This window comes from Suncus etruscus, chromosome 4, assembly GCF_024139225.1.
Source record: "Suncus etruscus isolate mSunEtr1 chromosome 4, mSunEtr1.pri.cur, whole genome shotgun sequence".
Lineage (NCBI taxonomy): Eukaryota > Metazoa > Chordata > Mammalia > Eulipotyphla > Soricidae > Suncus > Suncus etruscus.
Genome location: NC_064851.1, coordinates 163,741,332 through 163,755,633, shown reverse-complemented (window position 1 = coordinate 163,755,633; position 14,302 = coordinate 163,741,332). Strand labels below are relative to the sequence as shown.

Sequence of the window (14,302 nt, the reverse complement as noted above, 5' to 3'; positions counted from 1 at the left end):
CTATTTGGATTTTTCCTTCGTACATGCTGTTAGCTAGGGGTCTAAGTTCGCTTTTTTACAAGTGGCTAGCCATTTGTGCCAGCACCACTTGTTGAAGAGGCTTTCCCTGCTTCATTTAGGATTTCTTGCTCCTTTATCAAAAATTAGGTGATTGTATGTTTGGGGAACATTCTCTGTGTACTCAAGCCTATTCCACTGATCTGTGGTTCTGTCTTTATTCCAATACCATGCTGTTTTGATAACTATTGCTTTCTAATTAAGAGACATAGAGTGGTGAAATGGACCAAAAGAATGAACCTAACCTGCCTCTGCCTACAATACACTCACCTGAATAATCATAACAAATATAGACTCGAAATCAAAGGCCTGAGGAAAATCATCCGAGCAAAGAACACTTAAAAAAGCTGGGGTGGCCTTATTAATATCTGATGACACCAACTTTATACTCAGAAAAGTTTTAAGGGACAAAGATGGACACTTTGTACTAATTAAGGGATATGTGCAACAGGAAGAAATCACACTACTATACATATAAGATTAATGAAAGTAGAAGTTGGTTTTTTGAAAAAATAAACAAGATTAATAGACCATTGGCAAAACTCACAAAGAGAGAGCAACTTGATAACTCGTATTAGAAATGAAAAGGGGAGGTCACTACAACTATTGCAGAGATTCAAATGGTAATCAGAGACTCCTTTGAGAAACTCTATGCCACTAAACATGGGAACCTGGAAGAAATGGATAAATTCTTGGACTCATAACCTTCCACAGCTGATTAAGGAAGATATAGCATATCTAAGCACCCCTATCACTATTGAGGAAATTAAAGTGGTCATCAAATACCTACACAAAAACAAAAGCCCAGGCCCAGATGGATTTACTAATGAATTCTTTCAAACCTTTCAAGAGGAGCTACTACCAATCCTAGCCAGGCTCTTTCATGAAATTAAAAAAACGGGAACACTTCCAAACAGCTTTTTTGAAGCCAACATCACCTTAAGACCAAAACCAGACAAATGCTACCAAAAGAGAAAACTACTGACCAATATCCCTGATGAACACAGATGCAAAGATCCTCAAGAAATTCCTGGCAAATAAGATCCAATGCCTCATCAAGAAGATCATTCACTACAATCAAGTAGGTTTCATCCCAGGAATGCAAGGATGGTTTAACATCTATAAATCTATCAACATAATACAAAACATCAACAACAAAAAAATAAAAATCACATGATCATATCAATAGATGCAGAGAAAGCATTTGATAAGGTCCAACACCCATTCTTGATCAAAAATCTCAGCAAGATGGGAATGGAAGGAACCTTTTTCAGTCTAGTTGAAGCCGTCTACCGCAAGTCAATGGCAAATATTGTCCTCCATGGAAAAAAAAATAAAAGCCTTCCCTCTAAATTCTGGTACAAGACAAGGTTGTCCTCTCTCACCACACCTCTTCAACAAAGTACTGGAAGTATTTGCTATAGCCATTAGGTAAGACAAAGATTTCAAGGGAATCCATATAGGAAAGGAAGAAGTCCAGCTCTCACTGTTTGCAGATAACATATAATACTTAGTAAACACTAAAGACTCTACTAAAAAGCTTCCGGAAACAGATTTATATCGCAAGGTGACAGGCTACAAAATTAACACACAGAAATCAGTGGCCTTTTTATACACCAATAATGATAGGGAAGAAATGGACATTAAGAAAACAACCCCATTCACATTAGTGCCACACAAACTCAAATATCTTGGAGTCAACTTGACCAAAGACGTGAAGGACCTATACAAAGAAAACTATAAAACCCGGTTCCAAGAAATAAGAGAGGACACATGGAAATGAAAACACATACCCTGCTCATGGGTTGGCAGGATTAACATCGTTAAAATGGTAACACCCCCCAAAGAATTGGTGTGAGATGGTATCTCATTGTTATTTTGATTTGCATCTCCCTGATGATTAGTGATGAGAAACATTTTTTCATGTGCCTTTTGGCCATTTGTATTTCTTTTTTATCAAAGTGTCTGTTTATTTCTTCTCCCCATCTTTTGATGGGATTAGATGTTTTTTTTTTCTTGTAGAGTTCTGTCAGTGTCTTGTATATTTTGGAAATTAGCCACTTATCTGATGGGTATTGGGTGAATAGTTTCTCCCACTCAGTGGGTGGCATGTGTATCCTGGGAACTATTTCTTTTGAGGTGCAGAAGCTTCTCAGCTTAATGTATTCCCATCTGCTTATCTCTGCTTCCACTTGTTTGGAAAGTGCAGTTTCCTCCTTGAAGATGCCTTTAGTCTCAATGTCATGGAGTGTTTTACCTACGTGTTATTCTATATACCTTATGGTATCAGGTCTGATATCATGGTCTTTAATCCATTTGGATTTTACCTTTGTACATGATGTTAACTGGGGGTCTATGTTTGCTTTTTTGCAAGTGGCTAACCAGTTCTGCCAGCACCACTTGTTGAAGAGGTTTTCCCTGCTCCACTTAAGATTTCTTGCTCCTTTGTCAAAAATTAGGTATTTGTATGTCTGGGGAACATTCTCCGAGAACGCAAGCCTATTCCACTGATCTGAGGGTCTGTCTTTATTCCAGTACCATGCTGTTTTGATAACTGTTGCTTTGTAGTCCAGTTGAAAGTTGGGGAAAGTAATGCTCCCATACTCCTTTTCCCTAGGAGTGCTTTAGCTATTTGAGGGTGTTTATTGTTCCAGATGAACTTCAAAAGTGCCTGATCCACTTCTTTGAAGAATGTCATGGGTGTCTTTAGAGGGATCGCATTAAATCTGTATAATGCTTTGGGGAGTATTGCCATTTTAATGATGTTAATCCTGCCAATCCATGAGCAGGGTATGTATTTCCATTTCCGTGTGTCCTCTCTTATTTCTTGGAGCAGGGCTTTATAATTTTCTTTGTATAGGTCCTTCACGTCTTTGGTTGACTCCACGTTGACTCCAAGATATTTGAGTTTGTGTGGCACTAATGTGAAAGGGATTGCCTTCTTGATGTCCTTTTCTTCCCTATCATGATTGTTGTATAAAAAGGCCATTGATATCTGTGTGTTAATTTTGTAGCCTGCCACCTTGCTATATGCATCTATTGTTTCTAAAAGCTTTTTGGTAGAGTCTTTTGGTTTTTCTAAGTAGAGTATCATGTCATCTGGAAACAATAAGAGCTTGACTTCTTCCTTTCCTATCTGGTGGGGGGAGGGCAAAAGAGGTGGATATGGGATGCATGCTGGGAGCAGGGGTGGAGGGAAGACAGCATTGGTGGGGGGAATGCCCCTGGTTCAATGTTACTATGCACCTAAAATATTACTGTGGAAGATTTGTAATCCACTGTGGTCAAAGTAAAAATTATTTTTTTAAAAAAAAGAAGATAATATTTGCTTATTCCTAGTTTGCCAAGGGACTTGTCTTTTAGAATAATGAATGGTTCATTTATATTGAGTGTCTATGTCTATTAGGTAATTTTTTTACATCTAGGGATTTTTATTACTATCATATACTAATTAGTGCAGATATTTAGGCATTATGTATAACATATTTTCTAACATAAAGTCAATCTTTCTTATTTTTATTTAATTTTTTGTTTGGGGGTCACAACTGGAGGTGCTCAAGCGATAGTCCTGGCCCTGCATTCAGGAATTATTCCTGGTGGTTGGTGCTCAGGGAACAATGTGGAATGCTGGTTATTGATTCCAGATTGGCTACATGCAAGTCAAACACTCTACCTACTGTACTAACAATCTGGCCTCAATTAATATTCTTTTCAAGGGTAAAACATATTTTGATAGTGTTAAGTCTTCAAAAAATTAGATAATTTTTTTATGGAGAATTTAAATTCTTTCAAAAGTTTTTAAATTTTTCTTAACTCTCTTACAAAACTAAATAAATTTGTAGAATTTGTTTATTTCTTGTAAAATGTTAAGTGTATCAGCATAAAATTATTTACACTAAATTTTTGATGTATATATTTATAAAAAGAAAGAAATGGGGCTGGAGAGATAGCATGGAGTTAGGGCATTTGCCTTGCATGCAGAAGGTTGGTGGTTCAATTTCCAGCATCCCATATGGTCCCCCAAACCTGCCTGGAGCCAGGAGTGACCTCTGAGTGCTGTGGGGTGTGACCCAAAAACAAAACAAAACAAAACAAAAAAAAAAATAAAGAAAGAAAGAAAGAATTAGGGCCGGAGAGATAGCTTGGAGGTAAGGCATTTGCCTTTCATGCAGAAGGTCATTGTTTCAAATCCTGGCATTTCATATAGTCCCCGGAGCCTGCCAGGAGCGATTTCTGAGCATGGAGCCAGGAGTAACCCCTGAGTGTTGCTGGGTGGGACCCAAAAACCAAGGGAGGGGAGGGGAAGGGAAGGGAAGGGAAGGGAGAAAGTTTTTGGAAGGGAAAGAAGAAAGTTTTTGAAATAATTAGTTTATCAACTTATCACTGACCGTTTTGCGGAAATTTAGGAGGTTAGTTTTTTATCTATGTGCCTACAGGTGTTACCATTTCCACAATAAAAAATTTGTTGTTTTTGGGATACACTGACAGTACTCAGAGGATGCACTGGCTCTGCACTCAGAAATTACTCCTGGAAGGTTTGGGGAACCTTATGGGATGCTGGGTTCAAATCTGGATTGGCAACTTTGCAAGGCAAACACCCTCAGTGTATCGCTTTGGCCTCTATAAAGGTTTTGAGCATCCCATATGATCCCCTGAGCCTGCCAGGAGTGATTTCTCAGTGCAGAGCCAGGAGTAACCCCTGAGCACTACTGGGTATGGCACCAAAACAACAAAATAAAAGGTCACTTTGATATGTATGATATAAAGAAGTATAGTAAAGGAACAATTAAAAGACAAAGTCACCAGAACTGAAAGTTTTTTCTGTAGAATTTATTTTATCTAAGGATGGGGCTTGAAGGTGGGAAAGGCCTTTTGGGACATTGTTGGAGGGAAGTAGACACTCTGGTATTGGAATGATGTGTATATAAAACGTATAATAACTGTACTGTAACTTGGTACGTAAACAAGAATTAGTCTAAATAAACAAAATCTACTGCATTTGTTTGTGTATAGAGGAGCTAAAAATAATACTTCAACCGAGTTAAAATACAGCTTATTTTAACCAAATCTCTTATAATTTCACCTTTTTTGAAGATTATATAAAACTGCTGAGCACACATTTTATAACAAGTAACAGTGATAAGTGATAAATAATATATATATATATATACATATTTATAGGCAACCGTCTATTAACTAGCTCTAGCTGTTTACAACTCTGGACGAATGCAAACTTGGAAAAGCCACCTGAAGAAGAAAATCAAGATAAAACTGATCTTAATTTTGGGGATTGGAGATGCATTTGGCATTGCAAGTAAGCAATTATAAATATGTTTTGTATGGATATATTAAAAGTGCATTTTAGTTTACCTAAAGCTATAACAAAAAGTATTCATTTGTATTTGGTGACAATTGTTTTCTAATCCACAGGGGACTCGTTATTTCTTTTCTTTGGTAGATACTTAAACAATTCATGAAAAAATTTTGGATTAAGAGCAAGTAAGAAAAAAAAATGTAAGAAATATGTTAAGGTTTACTTGAAAATCACTAGATAGAAACTTTCTAAATTATACAGAGGCTAGAGTGATAGTACAGCAGATAGGATGCTTGCTTTGCATGTAGCTGCCCAGGGTCCCCTGAGCACATCAGTAGTAATGTCTGAGCATAGACCCAGGAGTAACTCTTGAGCATTGACAGGTGTGGTTTAGAAAACAAAGACTAAAGAGACATATCTAATATGCTTTTGAATTTCACATTGTGAAAAAGAATATCTGCTCTGTGATAGTCTGTATAGTAAAGTAATTTTCTTTTTTTTTTTTTTTTCTTTTTGGTTTTTGGGCCACACCCGGCATTGCTCAGGGGTTACTCCTGGCTGTCTGCTCAGAAATAGCTCCTGGCAGGCACGGGGGACCATATGGGACACCGGGATTCGAACCAACCACCTTTGGTCTTGGATTGGCTGCTTGCAAGGCAAACGCCGCTGTGCTATCTCTCCGGGCCCCAATAATTTTCAAAATCCTATTGGGATTTCTATCTCTGAAAAAGCATAGTTTTAAAGTGAATTTGTGGCCCAGAACAATGGTTCAGTGGGTAGTCACTTGTCTTAAATGCAGTTAACCTGGAATCAATCCCCTAGTAAGTCCATATATGGTCCCTAGAGATGGGAGTACAGAGCCAGAATTAAGCCCCAGCATTGCCAGGTGTGCCTCAAAAAAATTTTTTTTTAAATGTTTTTTAAATAACTTTAAATATGGGACCTGAAAACATGACTCAGTGACTTAGAATGCCTATCTTGCCAAAGAATGGCCAGGAATTCAGGCAACAGTATTAACCACAGGTTCAGTGTGATGCTGACAACTCAAATGAACCCTGTATTTTTCTGTCCCCAGATCTAGGGTTTGGCATTTCTCCAAGGAAACCTAGTTTCAGAACAAATTCTTATCTATACATGTGGCCTCACTGAAATAAATAGGACAAACTCAGTGGCCGGAGAGATAGCATGGAGGTAAGGCGTTTGCCTTTCATGCAGAAGGTCATTGGTATGAATCCTGGCATTCCATATGGTCCCCCGAGCCTGCAAGGAGCGATTTCTGAGCCAGTAGTAACCCCTGAATGCTGCCAGGTGTGACCCCCCCAAAAAAACCCAAACAAACAAAATGAAACAACAATAGAGGTCTCAAATAAAACGCGGTCTTCATGTCTGCAACTGGTCAGCTCCATAGCTCTATCTTTTCTTGAAAGACATGTAAACCAAGTCATAAGAAATGCATAACATATGTACATAAGTACATGGGGTGTGCAGCTGAAAACAGCATTCTTTAGAAGAGAGGGCATGCCAACTCCCAGCGCCCACAGTTGCCACTCCTTCAGTGGCTCTGCTTCTCCATTTCTCTATGGCTTTCTGCATAGAAACCAATCTGACCAAAACTTCAGGTATGCTAGTATTTGGGCTGACATCACTAGGATATTTTTTAGAGTGAGCAATGGTACTTTCCTCTCACCTTCTTGTACCTCCAGAAGCCCTTGTAGCCCATGCCTCACAAATGCTGCTGTATCTGCCATAGTTCTTGGACTTCAGATTTGCACCTATGATACAGTTCTAATTTTTTAAATACTGTTAACCCCATAGGAAAACACCAATTTAGATGCCAGTGTATATCTGAAGCCACCTAATGTTCAGAAACAAAAGAAGTAACAGAACTAGCAACAGGAACTTATTAAACCTTCTGATAATGACTGAATGACCTCATTGGGAGTTAAAATAATTTTCACAAAATGTTATTGCCACTGTATTCTTTTTCTCTTCTTTTTAATAATCTCTCCCATTTAGCTGGAAATAAATGTTCAGCTATGTTAACTCTGTGATACATGGTGTTTAAATTAATTTATTTATATTTTATAAAGAGGACTATTTTTGGAGCCATTTGGCAATACTCAGGGCTTATTCTTGGAAGTTCTATATAGTGTTCTTTCCAGCCCCTAAAAGTACTGTTCTGAGGAAAGAAAGACTGTATGGGGAATAGGTAGAATTATGGTGTCAGCATTTTTAACAAATTGACTTAAGGATATCCTTAGAATTAGCTAGTTTTATGAAAATATGCAAGAATATTCATTGCATCACTTTTTCTTTGCAACAGCAGAATGATAAAGCTGCTTTTAAATATTAAATGAAAGTTGTATGTATCACTTAAGTCAGGGGTCTCAAACTCAATTTACCTGGGGGATGCAGGAGGCAAAGTCGGGGTGATCCTTGAGTGCAAAGTCAGTAGTAAGCCTTGAACATTGGGGTGTGACCCAAACAACTAAAACAAAACAAAACAAAAAAAGATTCCTCTAGGACAGGGCCACAAAATGTTGTACGGAGGGCCGCAAACAGCCCTCGGGCCATGAGTTTGAGATCGCTGACTTAAATGGTAGTCAGGGATGATTCATGAAATTCATGGTGGTCCTCTTGAGCTATACGTCATGTAACCTAAGTAGTTGACCACACCATTTAGGTTTGTGTAATTGTACGGTACTACATTTCCGCAACAAAATATTCTGTCAGCTTATTAAAATCTCAGTGTCATTAAACAATGTATGACTCTATGCATGAAAAGTAGAATAACCAGCAAAATAACGTAGATCAATTCACAATGTTATGCAGAACTACTTATGACATTTAAGAGAAATCAATAATATTGCAATGCAGTTCGTAAGTCTGAGCTGTTTCCATGCTATTTTTTCACAAAAAGTAGAGAGGGAAGGGTTTGATTTTTGTAGGTATGAAATGTGATATTCGTGAAACTAGATAATCTAATTAACTTCTTTTGTTTTATTGTTTTCAGTATCTGTATATTTAGAATTGAAATTTAACTTATTTGGGACAAAAATGACTATTTCTTTTCAGCCTATTTTAAAAATACACTTAGGATTAATCCTACCAGGCAAAGAAAAATAAGGGCTATCTTGAGATTAGTATGTTTACATAAATGAAGGAAATGAGGGGGAAAGGACCAAAGTTTTTATAAGATTGATAAAAAATAATATTGATAAGTCATTTTTGCATGGTTTTTATGCGTTGATGTTATTTATAAAATACTTTCACAATTGTTTTTTGAGGGTTTTTTGTTTTGTTTCGTTTTGGGGCTACACTTGACTGTCTTCGGTACCAAATGTGTTGTCATGAATGGAATATAGTTCTAGCACCTACTTTCTGTTCTGTGTCTTTGGACCTCATATTTAAGTTGGACTTATCATATATACTAATTTTATGGGGAAGTTGTATGCGGTGTTACTCAGGGACTACATAGGGCATGGGGTTAGGTAGGAAATCAGTCCAGTTAGTGTTGTAGTAGATTAGGGAATATGAGGTCACAGGGATTAAAAAACAGGCTTCTAGTATGCTTTAAAGCCCATTTAGTATTCTTCTGACCTTTAGTTTTATTTATTTTTATTTTATGAATATATATGTTACTGTTCTCTGGACTTCTGATTCTGTGCTAAGGAGTCACTCCTGGCAGTGCTCAGGGTTCCATATGTGGTGCCCAGAATTGAACCTTAACTCCTGTATTATTTCTTTGGCCCAATACATTTTAATTTCTTAAATTTATTTTATATTTAAACATTGCATACAACTTATTCCAGTATTTTCATTATATAGATAAATGTAGTTGAGAAATTAATGTCATTCTCATTAATTTTCCTTATCTGTTTAATTATAGAACTGCTTCTCAAGTTTATTTAATGAAATTTTCACCAGATGGAGAATTTTTTGCCACTGCTGGGAAGGTAAATTGTGAAAATGATATTGCCAGATTGTTATGGTTAATTTAGAAATTTTTGCTAAGTTTCTTTGTTTGGGGGCTACACCCAGCTGTGCTTAGGATTTATTCCTCTGTCTCTGCACTTAGGGATCACTTATGGTGGGGCTCAGTAGGCCATATGGAATACTGGGGATTGAACTTGGGTTGTTCTGTACAAGGCAAATGCCATACCCACTGTACTATCACAGTATTCACTTATTTGATACGAAATACCCTGGAGTTGGAATGGAGGTACACAGATTTCCTCTCCATTGCATAGCTCCCACTCTGACCTACTATCCTGCCTGCAGATAAATGGCCCAGCTCTACAAATAATCTAAAAAGAACATGATGCTGGAATCTTCCTAAGTAGACTAGTCTGGGCTGATAACTATGGGGTCTTCTTAGAATGGGGGCAGGCAGTTTTCCATTTCTGTCTGAAGGCACAACAGCCTGAAGCCACACCCACCTCTCTCCTACAGACGTGCTCAAGCTCTATAACTTAGCCTCATCAAACTGCCAAACCAAGAAAAGTATGAGAATTGGAGCCTTTCTTTTCTCAGTGTTAAATCCCATCTCTAAGTAACTATGAATAGAGTGCCAGGTTTTATTTTTGTTATTTGACTTAATCTTTAATTTCTGATCTGATTACTTTTATGTTTATTTGTTTTTCCTTAGGATGATTGTCTTTTAAAGGTATGGTATAATGTAGAAAACTGGCGGACAGCTGTTACTTCTCCAGATAGAAGGTCAGAAATACAATCCCAAGGAGAAATTGACTTTTCTTTTGTATATTTGGCCCATCCTCGAGCTGTAAATGGATTTTCCTGGCGTAAAACCAGCAAATACATGCCAAGGTTAGTGAATTGGTCATTTTCTCCATTCACAACATATTTTTTTGTGACTAGATTGCTCTTTTGAGAAAAGCCTACAACTATAAGACATGGGTCTGTCAAGAACTGAAAAATAATAGCCCCTGCTTGGCAAAATATTTAGCCAGAGATCAACTATGATTGATATTAAAGAGGAGAGTTGGGTCGGAGAGATAACATGGAGGTAAGGCGTTTGCCTTTCATGCAGGAGGTCATCGGTTTGAATCCCGTCGTCCCATATGGTCCCCCGTGCCTACCAGGAGCAATTTCTGAGCCTGGAGCCAGGAATAACCCCTGAGCACTGCCGGGTGTGACCCAAAAATCAAGAAAAAAAAAAAAAAAAGAGGAGAGTCATCACATGAGAGGGTAATATCAAATGAGAGTTACGTACTGTTTTTTAGTCACATTTTTCATTTCTTAATCATTGTTTGTATTGCCACTTATATGTACTCTTACACAGTTCACTCATCTTGTACCCAAGAGTATGTTGCTGAGTTTATTTGTAAAACAAACAGAAAATAGGTTTATTGAGATGATATACATGAGACCACAAGTATTTATTTTAGTGAATCAGTTATTTTGATGAAAAGTATAGGCTATTTCATTATTATACTCTGAGCTAAGTATTAATCTAACCCTCACTTAATATAAACTCACATTAGTACTTCTTTCTTTACTGTGGCATTTGTAACAACTGATAGCCTAGATATCAGATATTAGATTTGTTGCTTATATTATTGAACATAATATATATGGTGACATTAAAGTATTACTTATAACATGTAGTACTTTGACACAAAGGATTAATTCCACATGGCCATTGTTAATGTGGCAGTACTGTGCAGCAGTATAAGTTTTCCCATACTGTTTGTTTATTGTCTTGGATCAATCTCATGCCCTTAATTATTAAACGTGTGTACACTAAAACTGAGTGGCCTTACTGGCTCCTTTCCTCGACATTTTTGTTACCTGAGGTGTCCTAAACTAATATTGAGATAGTATACCTGGATAATTTGTTAGCTTTATTTTTGCTCTTCTGAATCCGGAATCACTACCCAGATTTTGTTTTTCTTTTGGTCACACCCAGCAGCCCTCTGGGGTTACTCCTGGCTCTACGCTCAGAAATTGCTCCTGGCAGGCTCTGGGATCATATAGGATGCCAGGATTCGAACCACCGTCCTTCTGCATGCAAGGCAAATGCCCTACCTCAATGCTATCTCTCCGACCTGTCTACCCAGATTTTTAAGGAATTTTTTTAAGTATTTTGTTTGGTTTGAGGGCCATCCACAGCACTCAAGAAATCACTTCTGGTAGGCTCTGGGGATCATCTATGATGCGAGGGTTGAACCCTGCTTGGCCTTGTGCAAGGAAAACGCCCTACTGACTGGAGGTTAGCCTTCCCTATTCACAAACTTAACAGAATGGAGCATCTATTACAGCTGATGAATCTACTTTAACACAGCATTCAGAAACCATTGTTTCCACTAGGCTTCATTCTTAGTGCTGTGCTTTGTATAGGTTTGGACAAATGTGTATATATATCAATGTATCTATCATTGTTAGCTTTCGTTTGTTTGTTTGTTCATTTGTTTTGAGACCATACCCTGTGGTATCTGATTACGCCTGGTTCTGTGCTCAGAAATTAACTCGTGGTGGATTCGGGACCATCCAGGATACTGGAGATTGAACCTGAGTCTTCTGCATGCATGAACCTACTGTTATGCTATCGCTTCTGCTCCTAGATTTGTTTTTTTGTGTGTGTGTGTGTGTGATTTTTGGGTCACACCCAGCAGTGCTCAGGGGTTCCTCCTGGCTCAGAAATTGCTCCTGGTAGGCTCAGGGGAACCATATGGGATGCCGAGATTCGAACCACTGTCCTTCGGCATGGAAGGCTAACGCTTTACCACCTTGCTATCTCTTTGGCGCTAGAATTTTTTTTTAACTGCTTTCTAGTGCAGTAGTTACTATTCTAAGCCTTTTCTCCAATCCAGTTATGCATATGAGCATGGCACTCAAGGAACAGTTATTATCGTTTTAGGAAAAATCTTTGAGCTATGTGTAAGGTTTGACAATCTAAGTTGTTAGAAAAAAATTCTTTTACTTCACTCAGAACTATTGCTTTACTACTTCTAAAAGTTTTGCTCGCTTTTATAAAAATATATGTAGAAAATAATGAATTGTGTTATGTCTCTTTTTTAGAAGTTGTAAATGAGTGCCAGGCAGGTATTCACACATGAAAATAATTGTATAAATAGTTGTAAATTAGAATAAAATAGTTGTTTTTAAATCAAGAACAACAAAAACAAGCAAGTCAAGAGTATAATTCAGAAGCATGGAAAGGGTTTTGACCCTGAGTGCTGGTGACCATGAGACTCTTTTCAGGATACCAAGTCTTAAAAAAGAATATTTGCTTTTCTCTATACTAGAATAACTTCCTCTTCACTTCATCATAGTAGTTATTCCTTCAACGGGGCATCATATTCAGATAGACAATTTAGAAAAAACATGTAGAAGGCAACCAAATCATGAGAATAAAGTGTATGATCTTGATTCAATTGGCTAAAACTAGTGTTGAAACTCGTTATCTGGAACTAAGTTTTGTAATTTTTTAGCTAAATCTAGTAATACTACACGTAATAACTTTTAATTAGTAAAAATTGCTTAAAACAAACTCTTCTGTAGTTAAGACTTGACTAAAGAAGATGTGGATAATATTTATTTTGGGTCTTTTCTGTTCATGTATAGCTTTTGCCATATGTTAAGAAACAGGATAATCTATACATATTCTAAGTGACTGTAGCTTCTTAGTAATATGTGTGTACTCTTTCAGGAAGTAAAAACAATTCAGTTATAATCATCCAATGAATAAGTAATCTTTTTAATGGCAATGAGTTTTCTTGCTTAGTAATTGACATATTATATCATATATATGTCTTATTTTTTTGTTTTGGGACCAGAGTGGTAGCATCAGGGGTTACCCCTGACTCTATACTCAGAAATGACTCCTGAGTCATTTTGCACCTCAAAGGAAATAGTGACTAGACACTAAGGCCACCCACAGAATGGGAGAAACTATTCACCCATCAGATAAGGAGCTGATATCTAAAATAAACAGAACTTAACAAGAAAAAACCATCTAACCGCGTCAAAAGATGGGGAGAAGAAATGAACAGACAATTCCTCAAAGAAGAAATACAAATAGCCAAATGATAAAACATGATAAAACACTCCACATCATTAATCATCAAATCAAAACAATAATGAGTTTACCATCTCATGCCACAGAGACTGGCACACATCACAAAAAACAACAGTCAGTTCTGGCAAGGGATGTGGGGAGAAAGAAACTCTCATTCACTGCTGATAGGAATGCAGTCTAGTTCAGCCTTTATGGAAAAAATATGGAGATTTCTCAAAAATCTGGAAATTGAGCTTCAATATGATCCAGCTATACCACTCCTAGGGATATACTCTAGGAACACAAAAGTGCAATTTAAAAATGCCTTCTGCACACATATTCATTGCAGCTCTATTTACAATAGCCGGAATCTGGAAACAATCCAGAGACCTGACAACAGAAGGGTGTCTATAAAGAAGCTGTGGTACATATACACAATGGAATACTATGCAGCTGTCAGGAAAAAATGAAGTCATGAAATTTTCCTTACATGGTTGGACATGGAAAATATTATGCTGTGTGAAGTAGTCAGAGGGAGAGAGATAGACACAGAATAGTCTCACTCATCTATGGGATTTAAGAAAAATAAAATACATTATCATAACACCCAGAGACAATAGAGATGAGGGCTAGAAGGATTGGACCAAGATATAAAGCTTACCACAAAGAGTGGTAAGTTCCATTAGAGAAATAACTACACTAACAATTATCATGACAATGGTAGTGAGAGAAATAGAATGCCTATCTTGAATATAGGCAGTTGGTGGGGAGGATAGAGATGAGGGGCATTGGTGGTGGTTGGTAAAGGAGGGTGTTCTGAAACCCAACTACAAACATGTTTGTAGTTGCTTAAATATATTATTTAAAATAAATAAAATAAAGAATAAATGAATCCTGACAGGCTTGAGGCC

General features: G+C 37.3%; 1 protein-coding gene across 2 annotated transcripts in view; it reads left to right on the top strand.

Moving 5' to 3' along the window:
* Window positions 1-14,302, top strand: part of DMXL1 (Dmx like 1) — a 159,531-nt gene that overhangs the window by 18,204 nt on the left and 127,025 nt on the right. For both annotated transcript variants that reach the window (XM_049771388.1, XM_049771387.1), the window contains exons 5-7: window positions 5,239-5,371; window positions 9,261-9,327; window positions 10,020-10,198. In XM_049771388.1, coding sequence (XP_049627345.1) covers window positions 5,239-5,371; window positions 9,261-9,327; window positions 10,020-10,198 — 379 coding nt within the window. The remainder of the gene's footprint in view (window positions 1-5,238; window positions 5,372-9,260; window positions 9,328-10,019; window positions 10,199-14,302) is intronic.